Raw genomic sequence first — 27,576 nt, 5'->3', positions numbered from 1 at the left:
TCCGGTTTTCCATTCAGCTTCATTTCCCTAATTAGTCCCCCTTGGTGTCTACTTCTGATTTTAGTTTACTGCCTACTTCGTATACAGTCCTTCCAACTGTCTATATTCCCAAGCTTGATGGTATTCAGGTTATTGTGTTCTGTTTCTACTTCTGATGTAGCTGCAACCATTTCTATTAATTATTGTGCATTATCTTAATATTTAACTCTCATCTTTCCTGAATATGACAGAAGGTCCCAATTTTATTTTGGTCCCAAACTAAATGTTGTTTAATTTTGGCCTCTGCTGTTTTTGCATAGTGAAACTATTTCTTCTCTTCATATACAAGAAGAACTTTTTGCTCTTTCACTTTCTTCTTAATTGTCAAGCTTGGTTTATCTTTTAGAGCAATTGGGCTTTACTCCATTTTCAGCTGCACAATATCAGTTTTCTTTTGTGATTATTCATTATTCCTTGTTTCATCTCTATTTATTTCTAACAATTTTTAAAGGGATGGTTTGTCCAGTTGCATCTGGAGCTCTCCTTTACAAGTTCTCTTGTAAAAATCCAGATTACTTTGAGTCAAAGCTACTTCAAATCTCCTTCAGACTGATTATGAGCCTTTTAATCACACAAAAGAGCAGATAGTTGTGCTTGCTAAACTTAACACACGCAGGTGCTGGGAATAACTCCAGAACTTTACTCCAGTTAATTAAGATAAGTTGCTTAGCAGCAGTGCTGATGACAAGCATTTATCCCATATCATTGGTTTGAAAGCTTCCAGTTTAGTGGGAAGGGGGAGTTTAGACAAAAAGAATATGCTTTTTGAAGACTTTCTAGCAGTTAATAAAATATCCTACTGCTTAGATTGAAAGCATGTAGAAGTTGTGTCTTCTGTCTGCCTGTTGAGCCATTCCTCCATTGTGGTAGGAAACAGAAGGTAAATTGGATGCTTTAACCCTGTATGTATGTAGCATTCATGGATCTGCCTGGTAGGAGGCACAACTGGATTAAGCACTTCAATCCAGTTAGTTAATCAAAACAGATTAATTCATTAATTTCCAATTTTACCTGTGTTTCTTCCCAATGGCTCATGGACCACGTGGATGGCCAGGCATAATTCTTAACACGCTTCTAAAATATTCTACCTTCTTTTCTGGTAACTTCTGAAAACAAGGACTTGTTTAATTCTGCAAGAAATCTCCCAATTTATAATGCAGCTATTGTGCTTAACCCTTAACATTTGCTTTCAAAGATGATTCTGTCTAAATCTCTGAGGAACTTCTAGCCTTTGTTTCCATAGGCTAAGGTGGAAATAGTATTAAATTTGAGGAACCTTAATCTGAAAATATTTGTAGATTTTCAGTATCTGAACCTTATTTAAGCTTTTGAATGCAGCTGCTGCTTTGCTAATTCATTACTTTTTTTGGCTGTCTCCTCTGAGGTGCAAATTATTGCTGAGGTATGTAACTTGACACATTCATTGTAATCCCTTGTCTTCAAAAGTATACTTGACCTTGGAAATGCTGAGGTTCTCATTTAATTTTTTTTTTCCACACAAATAATTATGAAGCTAAGCCTCTTGGTCTTGGTTTTCATATTCATTAAGTATCATTTAGAAAAAGCATGTTGTTGGTAAGAGCCAGCTCTTTTAATAGGATATCTTTGTTGTGTTTTCCTGTCTGCACTTTTTCTTGTAATCAAGAAAAAGGCAATATTTGTTACAATATTTTTTGCTTTCTGCAGTCCATTTGAACCATTTTCTTGTTCTCTGTTCCTATGCATATGTATTATTCCACTCTCCCAATTTCCCTTTTTCAATCCATGCTAACCAGCACCTTTAAAACCCAAATGGTTTTGTTGAAGATTTGCCATTCAAGAGTTAATTATTTCCATTAACAGGAAGATTTCCGTCAATATGTCTGCACTTACATATTGAGTGAGAATATAAGCACTTCACTTTTACCTTCCACGTGACTCCATTACTCTTTCCAAAACAATATTTGTTTCCTTCAGAGTGTAAGAATTAAACTTCACAATGTACTCTGTGGTACATTTAAGAGATCTCTGAACACCTTTTTCCTCATATCGAAACACAAAAACTAATTCAAACAAGGTAATGTGAGATGACTGTTATTTGTCTCCAAGTGCTCAAAGCCCATTGTTACGATATTTGGCTTTTTGTATTTCTTAAATATAATAATATTCAATTATTAGCTCCAAATGAAAATGATTGATGAATGGAGGCCTTATAAGGATGTTGCCACATGTTCCACCAGTACAATGCTGTTGCCTCCCTTTGATGCTACAGTGCTCAAGTGTCCGGGGTGTTGTTGAGCTTGGGGGCAGAGGAGAAGGGTGGGATCACCTCTTCTGACTGCAGACAGCAGCACCTTCAAATTACATACAAAATGAAACAGCATTCTGAATTGCACACACCAGCAGTTCCATTACCATTTCTCACTGGTTCCCTAAACACAGCTCTCCCTTACCTACCTGGCTAAGAAAGCAATGAAGACTTGGGGATGATGGACTCTGCATTCTGCAAGGAGTTGAAAATTCAGGTCCCATGACAGTAATGTGAATTATTATACCTTCTTCAAGCAGTCAAAGTACATTCCTGTTTATTTATCCATGTTCAACCCATTCTCCAAAGACAATTATTTATTGAAGACACTTAAGAAAGAGTATTTTATAACTGAAAGCATTGCTGACCCTCAGCATAACATTGTCCATATAGAGAAATATCAGTGTTGGACTCTTAAAACCCTGTGGTTCCTCTTCATTTTGTATGAAAAATTAGAGGAAACAAATAGGTTCTATGCTAGGTCTCAAAACCTTTGCTCATGATGTAGTTTGGAAAATAACAACTTCTTGCTATAAGGTAAGGAAACCATTTTCCCAGTGCCTTGTAGGTCAGAGCACTCAAGGGGTTCATTGCAAGCAAGTCTGACCATCAATTTAAGTAGATTGTACAGGTAAATATTCTATTTCTTTTCTTTCTCTGGAGAATGTCTGTGAACAGGCTGATTTTACACATTTGTTTACTACAGTTAATATTTACATTATTTTTTTTATTTCATGTATTCTTTTGAGTAGTCAATATCCATTAAGCACTTTGCTATCTAGTATGACCAAAGGCACCACATAGTGGTGTTTTTTCTTTTCCTGACTGGTTGGATTGTCAGTATAAACTACTGGTTCTATTTAGTGATTATTTACTGGTTCTATTTAGTGATTATATAAGTTTCAACTGGACTCAAACATCTTTTACACAAATGAAAATTTAGTTGCTTACCTGCCTTACACAGGTATTTAACAAGAGCATAAATGTATCAGACAGAAAAGCTCTTTAGAAATTGTAAACAAATATTTTTACATTTTAATACTTAATGCTATGCAGGAAGATGTGATACTGAGACATAACAAGATTTGATGCAAAAGTTACAGACAATAAAAAGAGGGGAGAAATGGAGAAAGAAATATGATCATCTAATAATTGATACAAAAATGCAAAAATCCTACTATCACTTGACAACCAGGCATGGAGCAGCAAGGCACAGAACAGTGCTATTGCCAGTAAACTCTGTTAACCAGGCATTCACTAAGAATATTAAGGAATCTAAATTATGTAGTCAATAGAACATAAACCCATGCATAGGTAGGTAGATAAACTCCTGGCTGTTCTCTTGCTGTAAATATGAACTAGTTCCTGGCTAGGAAACCAAACCATTGTTCGGTAATTAAAGAAAATTTAAAAAATCCTAAATGGAGAGGAGAAGTAGAAACTGAAGCTTTTTCAAGAACAGAAATCCTTCACTTGTTTCTGTATGGAAACACCTATAGCTGTTGTTTCTAAAGCATGTTTGCTGGAAACTCTAGCACCTGCTGGCTGCAGCTGCCAGGATTATCTCCACGGCAGATGCCTGGATGCTTTGAAAGCTCCTTCTTGTGGTTCTGGGCTGCCTAGTGCAGGACTGATATTTTTTCTCCTGCTTCCAGAATCCATGAGCTGCATAACTGGTGTTTTCTCATGCTTGAGATCTCCCAGTCCTGGGATACCTGGCCGAAAACATCAGAAACCACGTGCCACTGCGACCTCTTAGATGAGTGGGTAAAACAACAGTCAGGGGCTGAGAAATGCCAGCCTATGTTTACTTGGGACCATACTGGAAACAGGATGCTTTCACTTAGCACTTCTGTTTTGATAATTAGGCATTTCCAACAAAAATGTATTTTGCTAGAAAACTCCTAACCTGTTCTGTTGTGAGCTGTATTCTAACATGAGACCAAAGAAAACCCAAAACAACAACAACAAAACAAAAACAAAAAAAAAAACCCCAAACTAAAAGCCCTGAAAACAACCTACAAAATTTGACATTTATGATGAGCAACTGAAAAAATATTATTGAAATTGAAGCTTTCATCACAACTTCTGCAATACGAATGCCATTTCTTTTACACTCTGTTTTGATGGCTCCAAAACAGTGAGTATGTGTTTCACTATTCATGCTTTGCAACTAATGAATCTATTGCAAGATAGAAGAGATATCCTTTTAACAACGCAGGATTTTCAGAAAGCTGCCATATCTGTCCTGTGTTGTTAAAATCTACTTCAGACTGCGACATCTTGGTAGGAGTAATTTTGTTTTCCAGCTTCTACTCTCTTGTGTCATTTTACTTCATAGCTGTTTTATTGTACAACATCCTGCACCATCACACAAACAGTGAGAGGCTGTGGCCATATCTGTCACAGGAATGTATATTCAAGTGTCACCAAAGACACACTGGACTCCTTTCCCACTCAAGGCTGCTCTTCAAATATGGAAGCCTAACTATTTTCTAATTGGTTATAATTTGGAGGAGGAAATGGCAATAAATAAATAAAGAAACTTAAAGACATATGAAAAGCAGCTTTTAAAATGCCACTTAGGTGAAAGGTGCACAGACAATACAGCTTCATGGCAATGGAATTGTTGAGAAAGAGTCCCACTCTATGAAATTTAGTGGTTTGGAAAAGAAAGGGAAACACTCATGTAGTTTTCTGCACATTACCAGTGGCATAAAGAATTAACTATTAATATGGTTTATCCTCATTATTATCAGAGGCTCGGAAGCCTTCACCAGGATAAATGCCCTGGGAGATTAAATTCCATTCAACTAGAGAGCTTACAGGTCAAGCAACTTGCATATCTGATATTTCACCAGGAAAATAATCCTGAAGTATATGACTGAGGAAGTAATAATACACAAACTAGTTGTTTAGACTGTGCTGCCTGCTCTACTAGAAATAACGATGCACCACTGACAGTACCACTGTAAAAGTTTAAAATACACAGATGTCAGTCCTCTAAGAAGTGCAAGCAAAGAAAAGGATCTTACTGACTTCAGCTTATACTTGCAGATAAGTTTAAAAAAAACAAAAAGCAAGAACATAATTTGGAGTATTTTCTCAGGTTGGTTAGATGATTGGGAAAAGTCTCTCAGGTGTTTATGGATGGCTGCCAAGTGAAAATCAAACTAATAAACAAACAATCCTCCACCAAACCAATTCCACCTCCTGCTCTCAAACCACAGACATCATATTCATCCTCCACGAACAAAAAAATAGGACAGTCTGAAGCATATGGAGTGGCAATAAGGCAGGGTCTTTATTCCCACAGTCATGAAACTGTGAATTTTTTTAAGGTTAATCTTGGAGTGGCAGACTTTCCTAATTTAGGAAAATGAACTAACGCCCACCAAAGTCTGCAGAAAAGCTCATACTGGCTTCAGTGATTTGGATCAGGATGGTAAAGCACATGCTCCTAATTCTTCTCCTTTGTTTCCAGTAAGGGCTAATTTCATCTCATTGAAGCCTGTGTAAATCCACAGTTCATGGACATCACTTAAGATCCGTGCTGCTAAAAATTAAATTGGATCCTATTGCCCTCAACTTGTACCCCCTCTTCTCCATTAGGTTGAAAATGACTTTTATGGCTTGTTTCTGATGTAACAGGAAGGCTGTCATCTGCTCCCTTCCATTGGAGGGAATGAGCATTGAAACATCATTTTTAGAAGCATCAGTAAGTGCGGTTTCAACTAGCATCATTTCAGATTTCTAGTGCTGAAAGGTTTTGAGTATAAAGTTTATCTGTGTAGCCAACTCCTTTGTCACAGATACTCTCTATGATCCTAAATCAAGATGAATGACTTCTTTGATTTACTATGAAATATGTGCATTTTCTTCATTTGGTACTTCAAATTGCTACTATATCCAGAAATCCTGAATTTTTATAGCTGCATCTTGGATAAAATAATGAATGAATTTGCCAAGGCAGAATATAATTGATTGTGCTTGGCTTGCTAGGTAATGATATAATATAGTGTGACTCAACCTGCTGGTGCAGAACACAATCAGTATGCTGGTGGAAAACACAAAATAAACTGCTTAGATTATTTAGTGAGAACCCAATTTGCTTAGAATGACCAAAGCACAACATACAGCTGGCAAATGAAAAGTAGGAACTTTTAAAAAAATCACATAAAAATAAAGCTAAGGCCGAGACTCAAATGTAAAAAAGAACACCTTCTAAGCAAAAAATAACTCTTCACCGTGAGGGTGGTGAGGCACTGGAATAGGTTACCCAGAGAAGCTGCGGATGCCCCATCCCTAGAAGTGTTCAAGGCCAGGCTGGTTGAGGCTTTGAGCAACCTGATCTAGTGGAAGGTGTCCCTGCCACTGGCAGGGGAGTTGCAACTACATGATCAATAAGGTCCCTTCCAACCCAAACCACTTGATGATTCTATGATAAATCCAACCAGGTGAGGTGCAGAGAAGGACAGAGAGGTACTCAGAGGAACAGGTAAGATTTTGGCTTGCTCTGATTAGTGAACTAGAGGATGAGAGAGGATATCGTTGCTCTCTATTGATGTACCAATCAAGTAAAACCAGCCACCAGTAAATTTATGCTGGAAATAAGGTTTCTAGTTGTTGGAGTGATGTTCTGAGACTGTATCCCAAGGAGAGCAGTGGAGGTAAAAAACCTAAACAGGCTGATCTAACAGTTTGATAAGAGTTTGTGAAGAAGATTGCGTGAAATGGTTAGCTGCAGGAGAACGAGATTTTCAAACAGTTTTCTAATCAGAGGAGTAAGGGGCAGAGGGTCCAACCAGCTACTTCAGAGGTGGAACTTAATCGGTTTATTAGGACAGATGATGAGACCTTGCTTTCAACCAGAAAACCTTGCAGAGCCTTCTCCTCCCAACCACTTTTTCAGTACAGCTCTTAAAGGAGGGGCCAAGGTGCCACTGTGGTCAAGAGCTGACATGCACATACAGTAGAAAGACAGGCGGTCAATGAGGTTGAAAATTCTGCCTTCCTGGCTCTGTCAGTGTACCCAACAATCAAACACAGGGAAAAACTGAAACTTTTTATGTACCTTCTGCCTTTCAAGTGCCTGAAATTTAAGGTCTGCCTTTGCAAAACTGCCTTTTTTTTTTTTTTGTCAGGTTTGAGCGATGCTGAGCACAAAGCTTTCCAACACCTTCTGCCTTTTGAGTTTCTGCCTCTAAAAGGAATTTGATTTTGCTAAAGCAACACCACAACTATTTCCAAAATTAAACTTGTCTGTATTTTATTGTGTAACAGAAGACGTTTTGATTCAAAAAAATACACTATTTTGCTATAGGTATCAAATAATATTATTAACAGAGGATAACACTTTCAGCTAATTTTAGCTAATGTCAAACACTTTGGATTTGAAGTGTGGGGCAGAAAGAACTAGGAAGTAAATTACCATGAGACAGACCTGTGAAGTAGCAGACAGCCTTTACATTTTGTTCTTAGTAAAAGTTTTGGTTTTGTATTTGCTTTCCTTCTGCCTGCAAAATTCTTAAAGCCATAAAACCAAGATAAAAAGGCAATACGGAAAACCAATTTTGTGCTGGACTCAGAAGCTTCAAAATTTCACTGTCTCATTCATATTGATTTAGGTACCACTAGTATCACAGTATCTCATTTGGGCTTGTTAGCTACTCAGTATTTTAAAGCTTTCACCTACCTAACACTTCTCTGGGCCACCATTTTAGCTATCAAGTTACCTTTCTCTGATGAATAAGTTATGGTTCAAAGCAGTCGCCTCCTGCACCCTGATACCACTTGCATATGATGGAGACTTGGGGTGATATTTGTGAACTATCAAGTGCCATTCCTTGCAACTGGAGACCAAATATGTGTGTGTACAACACAATATTTTAAGTATTAGAGGATCTGATAGGTAAAAGTTTAACTTCAACACAAATTTGCTGTATATTTTGGCATTTACACTTAACAGGCAAGCCATTGGTTTGGCTGACAAGAAAGGACAACTATAAATCATAAATTCAGAATCAGCATGAATGAAACAGCCTTGTTACTGGGCAAAAAGATTCTGCGTGAGTTTTGGAAGAGTTCTTCCCTTCATGCTGCCACCCTGGGTCTGGTCACAGCATCTGCAAGTTACCCCGATAAGTAAAATGAAATTCGTGATACAGGTACTCAAATCTTAGAATTTGTAGCAATGAGACTAAATAAACTCTCTTTAGCAACTGGAAATAATAAAATAAAATTGGTTTTGGTGTGGGAAGCCTGAAGTGTAAAAAAAATCTGCACTTTTACTACTTAGATCTAACAAAGCTTGGAGGCTTCTGTTTCATTGTTCTGCACTGATGTTTCTTCAGACATACTGCTATTACCCACATACATCCCTCATTTCCACATACCTTGTAGTGGAAGAGGAATAATCCACAGAAGAGGCTGTACAGGTCAGCTGTGAGCAGGGAGAGGTTGACGGCAGTAGCACTGGTTTTCTTTATGACCACTGGCATAAAGCTGTAGAGGCCAAACATACAGGCACTAAAGCCAACATACAACAAGCCTGCGGAAGAGAAACAAGGAGCAAAGTGACTTTCCGTAGCCCGGAGAAATTACTTGTGCTGGGAAGAAGAAAGCTTTGTTTTCAGAAAAGGATGAAGAATGCTTTTGCAAGGAAGCGTGGATCCAAATTATTAAGATACACATATATAGACAGAGAAACTAAGAGTAACATTCTAAATATGTATGAAAACTAGTGAAAATCAAATCAGCAGTGGACATGAGGTCCTTTCTCTGTGGTCCCCATAAAAGCAGTGCTGTTTTAAGTTGGTGTGAATACCTCATGTCCAACATACATTTGGATGAAATGATAGTAATGGTTCTAAACTAGAAGAGGTGAGGTTCAGGCTAGACATGAGGAAGAAATTTTTTAAAATGAGGCTGCTAAAATATTGGCACAGGTTCCGCAGAGAGGTGGCAGATGCCCCATCTCTGGAAACACTCAAGGCCAGGCTGGACGGGGCTCTGAGCAACCTGATCTGGTTGAAGATGTCCCTGCTCATTGCAGGTGGTTGGACTAGATGACCTCTGAAGGTCCTTTCCAACCCAAACTATCTGATGATTCCTTGATTCTATGACACATCAAATTTAATCTCTTGAGAACTCAAATGTCTCCAACACCAAGTGAGTTTGGCTGAGTTGGATGAAGCGCAAAATATTTTTTGGGAACGGGTGCAAACAATGGATGCAAAAATGTTCACAGAGGAGTTAATGAGCCAATGGATGAATACATGAGGATTGCACTCAAGTGACACAAACCCTTGTCCTATTCTGCCACCAAACCTGACAAACCACTTCACAGTTTTATGCCTCTGTTCCTCTACCACATTTTGTCTGCCTTCCTTAATAAAGATTTCCAGAGCAGAGAGTAGTTCTTGCCACATGTTTACAGAGTGCCTCAGACAAATTAGATTGTTAGACACTAATATAATAAAAATACTTTACAGTAAAAATGTAATCTCATTTAAAAGCCTAAATAACTTACTGGGAAAGAATTCATTGCTTCAGTTATTACTAGATAAGTCCCAAGAGAAATTAATCTATATGAAGTTAACAAAACAGCAAACACTTCACTCATCTGCTCTCATGCAAATAATATTTCTTAGACTGCCGTATGCTGCAAAATTCCCAGCTGATACGTACACAAGCCCATATTTAGACTCATGCCAGCTCTTCAGAGCATGTTATTATTGACTAAAAGTTGCAGAAAATCTGATTGTCAAAGTCCTGAAAGGAATCAGAAGTGGGAGGGAAGCCTCTATGATTCCTATCTGCTTGCTGATGCACTTAGTTAAACACTCTTTAGAAAAGCTATCTAAAGGAGAAAATCAGTTGTGATAGTTTGAGTCCCTTAGAAGTATCTGAACTGAAGTGTACATTTATGTGAAACAAACACAACAGTCACAGAATGTCAGTGTGCGTATATTGATTGTTATGGCATGGTAACAAATTTGAAATTTTATTCAGAATATGGATAAACATTGTAAAACTGCTTTTACTAACAGGTAGCAAATTTTTACGGTGTGCATTTTATATGAGTAACATAGAATCAGTCTTAGGCAGTGATTGAAAGAATTGCTTTATGCAAACTCCACAACTCTTCTGTAGTAGGCAAATGATTGCAGCAAATGGAGCGTAGTTTTGATCAATGAGAATCTGTTTGCATACATGAGCTTTAAGACAGTTTTTCTGCCAGGCTTAAATCAGGAACAGGTCAGATGGAAAAGCCATTCTGGACCCAAAGTCAGCATTCTCAAAAAACAGTCTACCAATCACCAGTTGGTTCACTGAGCTCCTGCTAGTCACTCTGGATTTAACATACATATGAGTTATGCTCTCAACCAACAGTATAATTTTATGGTACTACCTTGGTGTTTGTATTCTTTGGCAGCCAAATACATGCACTGCACAGGCTGTTTTTCCAAAGGGCATTTCAGATCCAGTGGAAAATTTCTTAAACTGTAGCTGTCCTATCAGAGGTGAATGTAAATTGGTATTTCATTTACATTTTTAAAATACATGCAACACCCACCAGCTGGATGGCATTCAGTGGTGACAACAAGGAAACTGGAAATAACATCATCTGGGTTAAGAACTGGCTGGAGGGCCGGGCCCAGAGAGTGCTGGTGAATGGGGCTGCATCCAGCTGGCGGCCAGTCACTAGTGGTGTTCCCCAGGGGTCAGTGTTGGGTCCAGTCCTGTTTAACATCTTTATTGACGATTTAGATGAGGGGATTGAGACCATCATCAGCAAATTTGCTGATGACACCAAGTTGGGAGGGAGTGTCGACCTGCTGGAGGGCAGGAGGGCTCTGCAGAGGGATCTGGATAGACTGGAAAAATGGGCTGATTCCAATGGGATGAAGTTCAATAAGGCCAAGTGCCGGGTGCTGCACTTTGGTCACAACAACCCCCTGCAGCGCTACAGGCTGGGCGCAGAGTGGCTGGAGAGCAGTCAGACAGAAAGGGACCTGGGGGTACTAATTGACAGGAAGCTCAACATGAGCCAACAGTGTGCCCAGGTGGCCAAGAAGGCCAACGGTATCCTGTCCTGTATCAAAAACAGCATGGTCAGCAGGACAAGGGAAGTGATCCTTCCCCTGTACTCTGCATTGGTGAGGCCACACCTGGAGTATTGTGTTCAGTTCTGGGCCCCTCAGTTCAGGTAAGACATTGAAGTGTTGGAGTGGGTCTAGAGAAGAGCAACACGACTGGTGAAGGGACTTGAACATAAGACCTATGGGGAGAGGCTGAGGGAGCTGGGGTTGTTTAGTCTAGAGAAGAGGAGGCTTAGAGGTGACCTCATCACTCTCTATAACTACCTGAAGGGAAGTTATAGGCAGGTGGGGATTGGTCTCTTCTCCCAGGCAGTTAGCAATAGGACAAGGGGGCATGGGCTTAAACTCTGCCAGGGGAAATTTAGGCTGGATATTAGAAAGAAATTCTTTACAGAGAGAGTGGTCAGGCATTGGAATGGCCTACCCAGGGAGGTAGTGGACTCGCCGTCCCTAGAGGTTTTTAAACTGAGATTGGACATGGCACTTAGTGCCATGATCTAGTAAATGGACTAGAGTTGGACCAAGGGTTGGACTCGATGATCTCTGAGGTCTTTTCCAACCCAGTCGATTCTGTGATTCTGTGATTTTCAGATATTGCTTCTTAGAGAGCCAGTTTTCAGACTAAAAATACGTTTTAAGTCAAAGGCTTGGAGACTCGGCTTCCTCAGGTATCCCTGCAGTGCAAATGGCAGCCTTGGGAATTGCCACTAGTGCTGCAGTCCCAGGTGCTGGGACCTGTGTCTAACCAGGTACTGAGTCACTGGCACTGATTGCCTGTAGCAGGCACTGGTAAGAGGGGCTGCTTTTGCAATGATCTGCTGATTGGCTGGTCTGTGTTAAACCCTGAGAAACTTGGAACTGCCTGCTTTCAGAGGTGCTGGCATTGTCGTGAACCAAAGGCATGAAGGCAGCTCTGGATGGGATTCTTTACACCTTACTCTGGACACATACTGAGGGTTGGTGGCCAATGAACAGACTGGGCCAATGAATAGACTTGGAAATTTTAGAGTGCAGGTTGTCTAACGTCTTCTAGACAGTAGCTTTAGCATAGAATGGTTTGTGTCATGCATGTTTACTGTTGCTGATGATAATTTATCTAAATTAGATGTTCACTTCACAGGTATCTAAACTTGGTGGAAGGAATCTCATCTTGTCTTTTAGTGTTCATCTTGATAGTTAAGGTCACCAGTTTTGCCTGATTGGGTGTGAATGCCTCACAAGTGTCTGAACTGGGATCACAGGATTGTGGGGTGATTCAGGCTGGAAGGGAGCTCAAAGTCTCTTGTTCAAACATGCTCAAACCAGGCTCAGCTGTGAGATCAGACCAAGTTGCTCAGAACTTGGTCTTGAAACCTCTGAGGATGAAGACTCCTCTCTGGGCAACCTGCTGCATTGCCTGCCTATTCTCAGTGTGAAGATTTTCTCATTTGATCTCTCATTTGAACATCTCTCATTTGAGCATCATCCTGTTGTCTCTCATCCTCCTGCCATGCACCACTGTAAAGAGTTTGGCTCTGTCTGTTTGATAACCTCCTTATAGGCAACTCCCAAAGCGTTCTCTTCTGCAGGCTGAACAAACCCAAACCCCTCAGTATTTCCCCACTTCTCTTAAGACCAGGCATCTTCACACAAATGGACAGGACCTGCCCTCGGGGATTGCTCTGAAGTAGCCCAAGTACCACCAAGACTAACAGACCTTGGAAACTTCTGTGTTTAAGTTCCTGAGCATGCTGGTTGAATGTTGCATGTTTTAGTCTTTGCGTTTGGACTCCAAAAGCTATTGTTTCACTGGGATGAAATGGAATCAGTTATAATTTTTCATACTTGGAACTTTTTCTTCTTGGAATAAAGACCATTAAGAAATATTCAAACCCCTGGTAACAAAGGACACTTTCCTGGAGATTCAAACTGGCTTTTCTCTTAATTAAAACTGATGTTAGTTTATTTGTTATTATTTCAGGTATCACTTTACAAAACATGTCATGGTCTCATACATAATGACTCAGAACAGTATAATCATTCTCCTTTCAGTCAGGTTGTCAGCAAGTATTTAATACTTAAACCTTCAAGGATTCAAACAGGGCTACACTGATCTATACCAAGTATGAAGATGATGCTATGTATCAGGGGAATTTCCAAAATTAAAACCAGGAAAGCCACAATCTGTTTTAAACATGATAGACATCACAGATTGGCTGTAGATCTTGATATTCAAAAACTATTCGCATTTTACATCAGTTGAAAGGTAGCTCATGCATTCTTAATAGCACAATTTTGGCAGATGGCAACAGGCCACCTTGAGTTATTTATTAGGTTGCCTGCTGTGAGTTTATCACTATCATTCCAAAGGCTGGTGATTTAACTCTGCTGGACTGCAGGTTTGAGTCTGTTGCAGTGGGTAAGTATTCAGGACAAGGCTGTGAACACCCTGACATAGATTTGTCAACCACTACTTGACAACCTTGTATCACTGCCAACGCAATGGAAAGCACACTGAGTGCAGTGGAAGCCAGGGAAGAACACAGAACTACACATAATTGTCACCATTTAATCTGTGTTCAACTGTACTGCGTTTCCAATTATTGCTCTAACAAAACAAGTAGGTATCTATGATGCTCTTGCTAAGATGATCTCCTCCTTATGAAGCATAGGGATGCTTCAGAATTACTGACTAACTTTCAATGACATTTTAATGGCATCACAGACCAAGTAAGACTTTATTTTAATAGAACATTTCACTAATATTGAGTTACAGCAGAACTCCCAAGGAAGTATATATGACATTTACACGGATAGTAGATTAATTCACTATGACCATTGCTAGCTCCAACAGTACTAGATTAATTATGTCCCTGAGCACCTTATAATGAAGTATAAACAAACACTGATGCAATTATGCTAATTATCTCAGATTAAAGAAGGCAAAAACACTTATAGTATGCAATTGAGTGTGTTTCTCCATGGATACTTTAAATTTATTCATCATTTAGTTTTACAGCTAAACCATCAAAACTCCAAGACTTGTAGGTGCGGTGTTTTGTGAAAGATACACTGTTTTTATTAAGGTTTATGAAGATGAGAGAAAATTGTGAACTAAGTTTAAGAAAATCAACAGTGTATTCCACAACTTGTCATTTGCAAACTTACTGAGGGCATACTCGATGCCTTGTCCAGATCATTGATTAAGAGATTGAACAGAACTGGCCACAATACTGAGCCCTGGGCAACACTGCTCGTGACCGGCTGCCAACCGGATTTGGCTCCGTTCACCATGACTCTTTGGGCCCGGCCATCCAGCCAGTTCTTTACCCAGCAGAGAGTTCACCCATTCAGGCCATAAGCTGCCAGCTTCTCCAGGAGAATGCTGTGGGATACAGTGTCAGAGACTTCAGTAAAGTCTAGGTAGGCAACAGCCACAGCCTTTCTTTCATCCTCTAAGCTGGTAACCTTGTAATAGAAGGAGATCAGGTTGGTCAAGCAGGACCTGCCTTTCATAAACCCATGCTGAGCCCGATCACCTGGTTGACCTGTATGCTCCCTGGGATGGCACTCAGAATTATGTGTTCCATAACTTTCCCCAGCACTGAGGTCAGACTGACAGTCTCCAGATCCTCCTTTGGGCCCATTTTGTAGATGGGTGTCACATTTCCTAACTTCCATTCAGCTAGGACCTTCTCAGTTAGCCAGGACTGCTGATAAATAATTGAAAGTGGTTTGGTGAGGACCTCCACCAGCTCCCTCAGTACCCTTGGGTGGATCTCATCCAGCCCCATAGACTTGTGCATGTCTAGGTGATGTTGCAGGTCGCTAACCATTTCCCTTTGGATTATTTGGGCTCCATTCTGCTTCCCACCCCTGTTTTCTGGTCAGGTGGCTGTGTACCCAGAGAACAACTAGTCTTACTATTAAAGACAGAGGCAAAGAAGGCATTAAGTACCTCAGCCTCTTCCTCATCCTCTGTCACTATGTTTCCCCCTGCATCCACCAGAGGGTGAACATTTTCCTTAGCCCTCCTTTTGTTGCCCATATATTTACAAAAAGATTTTTTGTTGACTTTTATGGCAGTAGTCAGATTAAGCTCTAACTGGGCTTCAGCCCTTCTAATTTTCTCCCTGCATAAGGTCACGGCATTCTTGTAGTCCTTCTGACTTGCCTGTACCTCCATCCAAAGGTCATAAACTTTCCTTTTATTCTTGAATTCCAGCTCAAGACTGAAGTTAATTCTGAAACTAGTTAACAAGCTATTGCCAATCACAGTATCATAGAATGGTTTGGGTTAGAAAGAACCTTATAGATCATCTAGATCATCTCGTTCCAACCCCCTGAGACAGGGGAAGGGACACCCTCCACTAGGTCAGGTTGCTCAAAGCCCCATCCAACCTGGCCTTGAACACTTCCAGGAATGACGCATCCACAACTTCTCTAAGAAGCCTCTCCTAGTGTCTCACCACCCTCATGGTGAAGAATCTCTTATTTACATCTAATCTCAATCTACCCTTTTTCAGTTTAAAGCCATTACCCTTGTCCTATCACTACATGTCCTTGAAAAAGTCCCTCTCCAGCTTTCTTGTAGGTCTTCTTTAAGTACTGGAAAGGTGTAATAAGGTCTCCCCGCAGACTTTTTCTCCAGGCTGAACAACCCCAACTCGCCCAGCCTGTCTTCATAGGACAAGTGTTCCAGCGCTACAAACATCTTTGTGGCCTCCTCTGCACTCACTCCAACAGGTCCACATCCTTCTTATGTTGGAGCCCCAGAGCTGGATGCAGTGCTCCAGGTAGAGTCTCACGTGTATCTGCTCTATGCTATTAGTATTCTTTTATTTCTTCTATTGTCACAAATAGTAAAAGAATTATTATAGGGACTATCCTAAATGTTGATTTGGTTTTAAAGCAAATAATTTGTTGGACTAATTAGATGGGAGTCTTAGCTCATAAACTCAGCTTTCAAACTGAAATAGGAAAGTGCAATCCACTGCATAGCAAAACACTGTAAGAGCTTCATTGTGCATGATGCTACCTAAACTTGTCTAAAAGGCACAGCTGCTATATTCCACCAAGACTACTTGGAAGGCAACTAGTCATTTGCATACAGAAATGCTCCCCTTGGACATGCATTTATGAGGCTATAATATGCCTGGAAACTGCAAGTACTGCTATTTTTTAATTTTTTTTTTGTTAGGTTCCATTTTATTTCATTGACATTCATTGAAAAGATTTGGCTTTTAATGACTACCTCATTTATTTGTCCCAGTGTTGCATTGAATCTTAGAACTGGAACCCTATTATTGTTTCACTTCATGGCTGTCTGAATAATTAACTTGTGGCATTCATATGCTTAACCTAATGGTGCAAGGAAGGCATAATACAGCAATGGGAGGACAGATCATTTAAGAAAGGTTATGCGGCATGTGGTTCAACCTTTGGCAGTAACTGGCAGAAAAGTCACAAACATTGGCTCCTGTGAACCTTTGTGCCTGCCCCTCCAAACACTGGTTGTCTCCACGCCTCCTTCAGCAACTATCTTCAATGATGTAAAGTGTTTTCTTACCTATCTGCCAGTCCCAGGGAACTTTCAACAGCTCTTTGTGTTCCATGATTGCACTATAAGAGAAGCAAAAAATTAATGGAAGAGAACAGAAGTTAAATTACATTCATTTATTCAATTCAAATGCTGTACAAAACAACATACACAATCTTATCATAAAAAAATCTCTGTAGGAACCAAACACAATCACACTTTGCTAATCCACTCTGGCATTATCCCTGTGCCCATGTATTTGAAAGATCTTAACGGCAGTAATCACAAGTGATAGCATACAATCACCACCGGTTTATTTCCAGCTCTCCCTGCACCTGTCCAAAGTGCCCATCCCCCTATGTGTTCAACCCTCTTCTACTCTTCTGATTTAATATTCTGAAAACTTTTGAACTTTAATGATTAATAAAGTATCTGTTTGAGTAATTCACCCTTCAGAGCAGCTCTGCAGTGTCAAATAAATAGGTACCACAGGCTGACTTTGGGGAGAATGATTTGTTACACTCTGAGAGACATCAAATAGTCACAGCAATGAAAGTCAGGAAACAAAGCAAAGGTTTGGCCAAGCCACAAAAGTCCACTTTGAACATTGTGTAAGTCTTGTATTGTACATTAACATCAAAATTCCAGATCCAGAAAATCCTAAGGTGGCAACAAGTCAGCTCTTTCAGACAAACAGACCATTGAAGATTAGGTGTCTCAGGAGCTAGGTCTTCACTCAGATAACTCCCTTCTCTGATCTGTGATTTCCAGATAACTCCTGCTGTGCAGAACTCTGCATGCTAGTCTGGAAGCTATTTTAAACAAGTATAAAATATGGAATTACACAGATTGAAAAACAAAGTACAGAGTACAAAAGTTGGTATATGGAAGATCAAGTCTAATGATGAAACTGCAGGAACTCAGTGCCTTCCAGATTAATCTGGTCTAGAGAGTTGCATCCTGGAAATTCTAATTTGCTTGCTGCTGATGTGGCAAATCTAATACTGTGTACAGGATAATAAGATTATTTTCCCTGCAAAATAACTAATGTCTTTGCATGCATAAGCCGCATGTCTCTTTTATCAGCAATTCCTGAATAATATAATGAAAACAAACTCTAACATCTCTTGTTCTCACAAACAAATGTTAATATAACTTAAATGCAGGAACACTGCTATCATACTATTGCCTATCCAGTACAAAAGAAGCATATAACAATATGATATGGTCAGTGATGAATTATGATCTGTGAAACAAAGTCAAGAGCAACTGTGCCAGAAGTTGCCATTTAGTGATGCCAGATTCGTTGAATAATTGGAACTACAATGATCTTTGAAAGGTTGTGGTGATTGGAGGAGATCCCTGGTGACTGAAAATAGACAAATGCAATATCCAGTTTCAAAAGGAGCAAAAACTACAGCCTGTTCAGCTTTATGCTAACCTTTGGGAAGATCATGGAGCAAACCTTCCCAGAAGCCATTTGCAGGAAATGAAGACGACACGATTGGAAACAGCCAGTGCAGAATTCTCAACAGCAAACCATACCTGACCAAACTGACTGCTTTCTATGATAAGATGACTGGCTCAGTAAATAAATGAGAAGGAATGGATGAGAGGATGAGGTGTAACCTATCTCGACTTCAGCAAAGCTTCCAGCTTGATTTCCCAAAAGATCCTTAGAGACTGAAGAGGTATGGACTGGATGTGCGGACTACCCACAATGTAGTCTGAAGAAAAAGGCCAAGAGAAATTTCATGAGGTTCAAGAAAAGCAAATATGAGCTCCTGGTGTTGAATAACACTATGCAACAGTACAGGCTGGGAGCTGACTGGATAGAAAGCTGCTTTTGAGAAATAAACCTTGGAGTCCTGGTGGACGTCAAGAACGTCCTGGTGTCAGAAATGTGTCCTTGGAGCAGAAAAGGACAACTGCATCCTGGGCTGTCTTAGTACACACACAGAGCTAGATAAAGGAACTGCTCTGATGCCCTCAGAATCTGTTAGTCCATACCTACCAACACTTGAGGTAACAAAAAAGCTTTAGCCAAAGATACTAGGCACATTTATGTGATCTTGAATTCTATATTTTTAAAAAAGGAACTACTTGTGTGGCAGACAGTTAATACAAATAATTTAAAGCCATGGATTCAGATCCTACATAAATATAAAAAAGCTTTCTGGCTAAAGAAATATAACTAATTAAGTGGGAATGGATGGGTCATAGTTTTGATCAGTCTCTGTTCTTAGAAGCTGAGTAGATCAGATGCGCAGGGAAGCAACTTGGTTTTGATTTATAATAAAAAGTTATTCTGTGTGACAAGCACCAGTGACTGATCTGCATAAAGTATGGCTATCTTGCATGGTGACTTCTACTACACTTTCATCAGTGACAGTATTACAACACTGGAAGCTACCTTCATATTCTGAGGCTTGTAGGTGAGATGGTCATTAGGTACATATGGTTATAGACAGGACTCAGTAGTTCCTGAAATCCATGTAACAATCACCTGAGTACTAGATATTTTTAAGTGAAAAGGCCAGTTTCCTAAACGTTTTTTCACTATGTCCATATCATAACATAGTTACACAGAACAAGCCAATCAGTAAAATACCTTCTCACTGGACGTGTTTTCTACTTGTTTAGAAATTTAAGTGACTGTGAAAAGTATGAAACAGAACCAGAGAGAGGTGTAGATTTTGCTGTTCACAGATCAGACCAGCATGTGAAATATCCACTTGTCTTCAAGCAACAAGATGGCAGGATGTGTCTTCTACTCCTCCCTCCTTATGTCACTACTCAAGGACACCAGTCCTTGAATTAGAGTACTTAGGTACAAATTTGTGTTCTTATTCAAAAACACTGATCTGAAATATGAAAACCAATGCAAATTCCAGAATTAGAAGATGCCTACCCTCCACAGGAGACGGCTACCTTTGAAGGGAGGGTTAGAGTACCACAACGGAAGCCACAACTGCACTTATTTGAATGACCTTGGGGCTCAAATCTGCTCACTTACAGTTGAATTCCGCTGAAGAAGGAGCCAAAGAGTCCAATCATGCCCAGGAATTCCACTCGGCTCAGATTTCGGACAATATACTCCTCGCAAACATTCGAGATGCCGTATAGCGTTGCTCCACCCAGTACTAAGAGATCCCCTATCAGTTTATTTTCACCTAGGAATAAACAGGGAAAAAATCAGAATGTGTCAAAACAATTATCTTTTGCCTAGAATCATCGCAAGTTCCTCCCTACAGATTTCAATCCTTAGTCAAGAAGTAGCCCATACCTGGGTTAATAAGCTGAATGCAAATGTCCTGTCATTTTAACAATGTTCATTCGATATCCCAGCAAAATCTAGCAGAGGTGAAGGGAGAGCATTATCCTTGCTGTAGATAAGATAACCTGAATATGAAAAATTTGTAAAAAATATAGAAACCAAGTGGCAGTGTTCAGTGACTAATCCTTTTTAGTTTATTGCTATTACTTTTTTTTTTCAGATAGAATGTAACTCAGCTATACAGAGCAGTTTGCATCTCATCTTGAAATCTAACCAGCCTAAAACATGTCCAGTATTTAGATGTGAAACCAACTGAAAAATTCTGTCTACCTGTGAAATGAGTGAAGAAATCATTACAACCCCAATATTGACCTCATTCTCACATGATGCTGTTTGACAAGAAAGAGAGAGGGAAGAGAGAGGGTGTAGACAGGGTGATGATAATGACAAGATTTTTAAAAGAGGTTCAGATAACACTGCAGTACCTAATGCATGCAATGAACATCGAGATGTATTTTCAATACCCCCAGGTATATATAATTACTAAAACATCATATAATCAAAGACTGTTTGAAACATTTTTAAGTCTTAGGGGCTTTTATTAGTGACGGGAAGGGAGCGCTGGAGAGAGATTTATTCAAGATCAAGTTCCAGCTTGAAAACTGAGGCCTTGACTTTGCAAGTGGATGCATGCAATTCCCTCTGCACATATGGCTTGTTAAACCATTTCTACAAGAGCTACAGCTTCACAAAACTGTCAGACATTGCTGCAGAACCATATTCCAAAAGGCTCGGTATAATGGAATTTCCTTTGAAAAGGTTCAGTTGAAATGCTGAAGCACTAGACTGTATTTTTTTTTTAAAGAAACCTTGTTTTCTTTTAAAATACCTCTCGATTTATTTTTAAAAGTTTCTGCCTTTTTAGGTTTTATTATTATTGACTTGTAAAACGCACACTGCAGTAAATAAAAATGGAAGCCAAACATTCTCCTTCATTCAAGATGTTATTTTCAACATTTTTCTTTACAAAATTCTTTTAAGCCTTCAGTTTTCATTCCGAACTACAGTGTTGAAATTTCCAGTGAGAAGAAATTTCTGAAAATAAGAATAGTCATAAGATGACAGACCAAGGGTTTATTTATCCAGTATCCTGTCTCCAGCACTGGCTATAAGCACCAGAAAAGTATAAATTGTTTAGGACCAAATAGAAATGGGGTAAAATTTAAACTACTCCCAGTGACACTCTGTTAGTCTCCAACATTTTTCAGCTCAGGAGATATGGCTTCTGTTTATTTAGCAAACATCACTAGATTTCTCTATCACGAACACATCCAGTCTGTCACTGAATTTCTGTCCTGCAGGTACCTTAACCAACAGCATGTTTATATTTGACTATTTATCTTTTTAAGATTTGGTACGTATTTTCCTTTTAGCCTTCTTTTGCAATCAGACACAGAATATGCCCTTAATTTAAAATAAGCATCAGCACTTTACAAAACCTCTTCATACGCCTGATGTATTTAGTGTTCCACAGTGGCTCCAATCAACCCTCACTGAGCTCATTCATTTGGTATTTATTACAGTTACTCACTGACACTTCGGGGAAGTACTACTGAAAAAGCTTTTGACCTTAGAGCTTGGCTGTGCTGAACTACCGGGACAAAAATATCAACCTTTTGCATCTGCAAAACAAAGACGGCTCAGAGGATGAACCTTTTCATAGAGATGGGATGGCCCTGAGCATCATACCATGATGGCTCTCCCCAAAATGCACTCATGCTTGTAGGGCGTGAGCCTCAACCTTCAGGGCTTTCATAGAATCATAGAATCATTTTGGTTGAAAAAGACCTTTAAGATCACTGAATCCAACCATTAACCTAACACTGTCAAGTCCACCTCTAAACCATGTCCCTAAGAACCTCATCTACATGTCTTTTAAACGCCTTAAGAAGAGGAAGCCAAGACCTGGTCAGAACACAGGTCTGCCCAGCCCAACCCTCCTCTGGCACTGGGCAGCACAGGGTGGCTGAGGAAAAAGTAAAGAAATAGTGAAGGACGGAGGGATTTTTATCTGCCAGTTCTCAGCAGACTAGGGATTTTCTGAGAATGAAGTTGCATTAGACAGTCAAACTTAATAGATCTCGAGGGATTCTTCATTAATTTATGTAAAGTCTGTATATTTTTGGCCTACTATTATATTTAAAAGTACTTCATGTTTTTACCTTTTAAGCCTGATACTTCAAAATTATCTTGAGCATACCATAATTTTTCGATTGTGAGAAATATTTAAGAATCACTTTGTACTGACCCTTTCCATAACACTGAAGACTTTGTGTACCTTTATCGTATTCTGCCTCTTTCTTGCCTTTCTGAGAGATGAAAAGTCTCAGTCTGCATAAAGTCTCATCACCCTGACGCCATTTTATGCCCTTGAACAGCTTTCTCACCTTTCTCCATTCCTTCTATAGGCTTATTTTCTGGTTGTTTCTTGCACTGACTAGAGTAATACATGGTACTCAAGAGGTCAGCGCATCAAAACTTTATATACTGGCATAAAAATGTTTTATACTATTTTTTGGGTTTCTTTCCTAATAATTCCTAGCATCCCGTTTGTCAAATGCCTTTTCTTTGCTTCCTCAAGAGGCTGACTTTGGAACTTTCCCCCAAGACTGACATATTTTCATGGATGTAAAATCCACATGCATCTACTGGTTTCATTGCCAGTGAAATATATATCAACTGGTTAGAGGCATTCTAAAGAATTCTAGGTTAATACAGTTGTATTTGACCCATTTAATAGTGTAGGTAATTTTTTTGAAGAAACACAAAACATAGTTTGGCAAAACAGGCTTTGCATTAATAATTGTTAGCATATTTAATGTTCTCTGGAAGTAGAAGACTTACAGTCCAGAGAGGAGTTAATGTTTTGGGGACTAGTTATTGCACTATAGTGTAACATAAATCATTTAAATATGAACTATGTTCTGACACAACTGCTTTTCACACTCTCACTAGACCACTTTGCCACATATTTACCTTAATCCCCAGCACTAAGAGTTTTTTATTTGTTTATTTGATTGGTGGTTGTCTTCTTTCCTTCCTTTCTTTCTTCCTTCCTTTCTCTCCCTCTTTCTCCCTCTTTCTCTCTCTTTCTCTCTCTTTCTTTCTCCCTCTTTCTCCCTTTGTTCCTTTCCTTCTCTTTCCTTCTCTCTTTCTTTATCTTTCTCTCTTTATCTCTCTCTTTCTCTTTCACTTTCTCTCTCTCTCTTTTTTATTTTTGTTGTAATTACTGATATTCATAATATCTAAAAATCAGTCTCAATGTGTCCCATCTTAGACTAAACATATTCTCCTATACTTATTAACAGGACTGAAGTGACTGTTTTTCAGATACTGTGGTAAGCTAAAGCTGTGAAGTGCTTTGAAAAATCTGCATGAAACACTTAGACCTCTGTGTAAGGGACCCCTGTGTATTATGAGAACACAAGTACTAAGGGATCTCAGGGATATTAGTTCAAGAAAGTGTTATTTTAAGGTATACTTGGCATGTGAGAGAGCACAAAGTACTTGATAGTAATTGCTTTTCCTATTGAGTAATGTGCAAAACATCAGCCAGGATACAACAGAAAGAGGTAAACTACCATATATTTATGAAAGTTGAAAGCATGTCTGCACATTATACCTAATTCCTGCAGACAGTTTGGAAAATACCTGTTAATCTCTCAGTGATGAACTTCAAATTCATGTTCCCTTACTGTAAGAGTTAGCAGACTAGATTGCTGTAGGCAGTATGTGTCTAGCAGAGCCTTATGGAACTTCTAATCTAGTAAACAGTATGGTCTACAGGGGCACACAGGTGTCTACACATCTTGTCCTATAATATATAGGATAAACAGAGGAGTTTACTGGGGACTAATGCAGCACCATTGCTTTTGGTGTATTCCTTTCTTTTGTTTACCCAGTCCTAGGAAATATCCTATAAATGGTGTGGAATCCCTTAATGAAGAGTTTCAACAATTTATTTTGCTTGGTGCCAAGAATTCTTTTTATTTGTAGATTTTTAATACATAGTCTTACCCCTTCAGATAAATTAAACCAGTTGATCTATTTTCTTGTTAAATACAACATAATTAATAATGTCATTTTGCCACTTGAAGTCTCTCTGTATAGCAATAAGCAAGGACACAGTTTTTCATGTGAAGTTCTGAATTAAAAGGCATATTACCAGTTTTCTTTCTGGACACAGTTACCTAAGAGCTATACCCATGCTTTAGCAACATCTAATAATACCTAATTATTGCTTTAGTGATTATTATTCGTGCTTTAGTAATATCTAATAATACCTAATTATTACAGTTCGATGGCAAAGTGTCAGTGCTCTTCAACCTGTTCCTAGTCTGCTGAGGTCCATTGCCCCACACGCTCCTGCCGCTCCACAGCTCACCCGCCCTAGTGCGCTACTCTCTAGATTACTGGAACACAGGGCTGAAATCCCAGTCCCTCTGAAATCAGGAATTTCCAACGCAGCTTTGGCTGGCTGATTTCACAGTACAGAGTATATTCTTTCCTTTTTAGCCGGGGCAGGGCTATTTCTGGAAGAGACCAATGAATTAAAAGTCTCCTTTTAGGATAAAGGACAAGGATAAAAGGGGGCAGGGAGATACAGTGAGCACTGTCACAAAGTCCGTATTTTATTTAGTAGCATCTCAGCAAATGCAGTTCCTACAGCACTTGCATTTGTATTCAGAAAGCTGAGTCAAGAATTTTAAATCCCAGTGTATTATGCTCAGCTCACAATTCAGTGCTTTTAATTAAGAATGAAAACTGTGCCTAATTGACAATCTTTGAAAAGAATTTCCAGCCTTCCCACATCATTTGGGTTGGCACTAGAGAAATCAATGTGACAGAGGAAGTTGATCAATGAAATCTAACTCTGTCTAGTCTGCATTAATAGCTACACACACATTATTCATATGATGCCGTGCAAAAAAAGAACATTTTACACACAAGGAGGTTCTTTTCAATAATGACTCAGGCAAATCCCAAACCTTTACCTCTGAGACTGTGTTCAAAACTCAATTGGTACAGTTAGTATGTAGGTTCAGGTTCTTTTCATATCTACCCAGCAACCCTGCCTCTGTACAAAAAGGGAACAATGTTGAAGAGAAGTAAGAGCACACAGTAGACATGAGAGGTGCTTATGACTCAAAGATGTAGGCAATTTGGAAAGGAAGAAACTGAGGTTTGCAGATCAACAACTAAGCCAAACCAGAATGAAACTACAAGTATTTAGCTTGTTCCCCCGTCCCCCCAACCTGCACAGAGGGCAACCTGCCTTCTGGACACAGGGCCCATGACATCTGTTTGCAGCAGTGTTGACTTCCAAGTGTCGACCCATTTTTGTTCACTATCCCTTCTGACAAAGAAGCAACTTGGAATGGTACAATGCTTTGAAGGTACAGTTTTGGTGGGTTTTTTTTGTCCCGATTTGGCATGTTCTGGTCAATGGTTTCTCTGAACAGAACCTGGTCATACAACCCATCCATCCTTACTCACCTGCTCCTTGCTGTCTCCCAACAAGGACATCTGCTCCTGCCATGCAGCCCATGCCCAGAATGCAGACCACGATCCCAATGAAATGTACTGCCTTGTATCGTACCAGTAAGAAGAACCAGGAAAGCAGTATCACCACTGGGATGACAAAACAGTCTAGGAGCTGTCAAGAAAGAAAGGAAAAATCAACAAATCAACCTGCTAACACTTTGACCTAAAATTCTAGGATAGATTCCAGCAGAGGGAAGCAGTGTTATTTAGTTAGTAACAGCACTTTCTACCAGCCAGAAAGTGTATTCAGGTAGTTATGTCATTCAACAAAGGATAATGCTATTCTGTTAATGACTATTCCATGAATTCAGGAGAGCTGTTGCTCTACGGTAACACCCAAAAGCGCTGCCTTGCTCTTGGATTCAGATGCATATTTCAAATCCATGGGAATGAAACCTGGGCCAAAAGAGAGCCCCACCACTCCATCTGGTCCTCACCTCTGGTGATTAACAGACAAAAACTGATGGCAGTTTTCCTGCAGTCTAGACATATGCTTCAATTCAGACATTTCAGGTCCAATTAGGAGGAATGCTCATAACGCACAAGTTGATCAAATTTATTAAATCTGGCCATATAAATCAAGGGGTTTCTGCATGCAGAATACTTGTGAAAAATCTGCCCCCTTGCGGGGACTGTTAATGCCTTGAAAACACAGTCCCATATGCCTCTGAAACAAACAAACAAACAAACAAAACCACCTTGCCTGCAGTGCAAGAAGCTCAGTCTTCTTGTCAAGAGACCTTGGGTAAGAGCTTTCTCAAAGAATTGTTATGAAATAAAATATTCATGGGTTTTTTTTCTCTTGTTGTTGTTTGTTTTGTTGCTGGTTTTTGTTTTGTTTGTTTGTTTGTTTTTCCCCCAGAGGCACCCAGCAATAAAATCAGAGAACCCACAAGAACAGAAACATGCCAAAAGTTTGTGAGAGGACCGTGAGATTTTCAAATTAAAATATATTTTAGAAACTACCAGTATGTCACCAGGAAATACAAATCCTGGGTAAGGAGCACACAAAGAAACTTGACTTTAATCCCACTTCCTAAAGGGATACAGATAATTAAGAGTCGTGACTCTGTGACCTAAAAATAAGATTTAACAAATTGTGCAGGGTACACTACTGTTCAATGCCAATTGATACAGCAGGAACAAGAGCTCTACAATTGTGCATCTTTTTCCTAATGAAAATGTCTGCAACAACCAAAGCAGTAAACTGTGTCCATAATCCTGGAAAACTGCTCCAGATGTTGTTACCTCAATTTTAAATTATGCAATTTATTTTTTCTTCCCTTTGGGCCTATTACATCCTACTTGCTCCCTCAGTGTGATTTACCACTAAGCACACTAAGTATTATCAAATAATGATCACATCCCTTTTAACTTTTTGTCTATGTGTTATCTGAAGAGAAAACATTATTTTTTTTTATGATTTCAAGGATTTAAGTTCTTAAAAAATTATCCTTTACATGTGAGATACCTGTGTAATAAATACTAAATTTGGGGGATCAGCAAAAATATAAAAACCAACTTTCGGACTATGGATAATTTCCCTGAAACCTTGTTAGAAAAACAAGAATGTGCAGTGGAAACTCATCTATTTCAAAGATTCTCCAGACAGTGAGTGGCAAAAGCCTTTGGAAGAGAACCAGTTCCACAGCGGGACCACACTCCTCTTGGGAGGCTCAAGCAGTCCCAAAGAACTGCAGAACAGATGAGTGAAATTACAAATGGGAAAGGTTGGTGCTAAAAGCAG

General features: G+C 39.4%; 1 protein-coding gene across 3 annotated transcripts in view; it reads right to left on the bottom strand.

Moving 5' to 3' along the window:
* SLC35F1 (solute carrier family 35 member F1) overlaps positions 1–27,576 on the bottom strand; it is a 240,972-nt gene that overhangs the window by 13,623 nt on the left and 199,773 nt on the right. For 2 of the 3 annotated variants that reach the window (XM_065056741.1, XM_065056743.1), the window contains exons 4-7: positions 25,782–25,941; positions 19,965–20,121; positions 16,979–17,031; positions 8,722–8,876 (exon numbers count right to left, since the gene is read on the bottom strand). In XM_065056741.1, coding sequence (XP_064912813.1) covers positions 8,722–8,876; positions 16,979–17,031; positions 19,965–20,121; positions 25,782–25,941 — 525 coding nt within the window. The remainder of the gene's footprint in view (positions 1–8,721; positions 8,877–16,978; positions 17,032–19,964; positions 20,122–25,781; positions 25,942–27,576) is intronic. The other variant, XM_065056742.1, reaches the window with a different exon arrangement.

This window comes from Columba livia, chromosome 3 (genome assembly GCF_036013475.1).
Source record: "Columba livia isolate bColLiv1 breed racing homer chromosome 3, bColLiv1.pat.W.v2, whole genome shotgun sequence".
NCBI classification, from domain to species: Eukaryota; Metazoa; Chordata; class Aves; order Columbiformes; family Columbidae; genus Columba; species Columba livia.
Note: the sequence above shows the minus strand (reverse complement) of the source record. Positions and strands in the feature narration are given on the sequence as shown.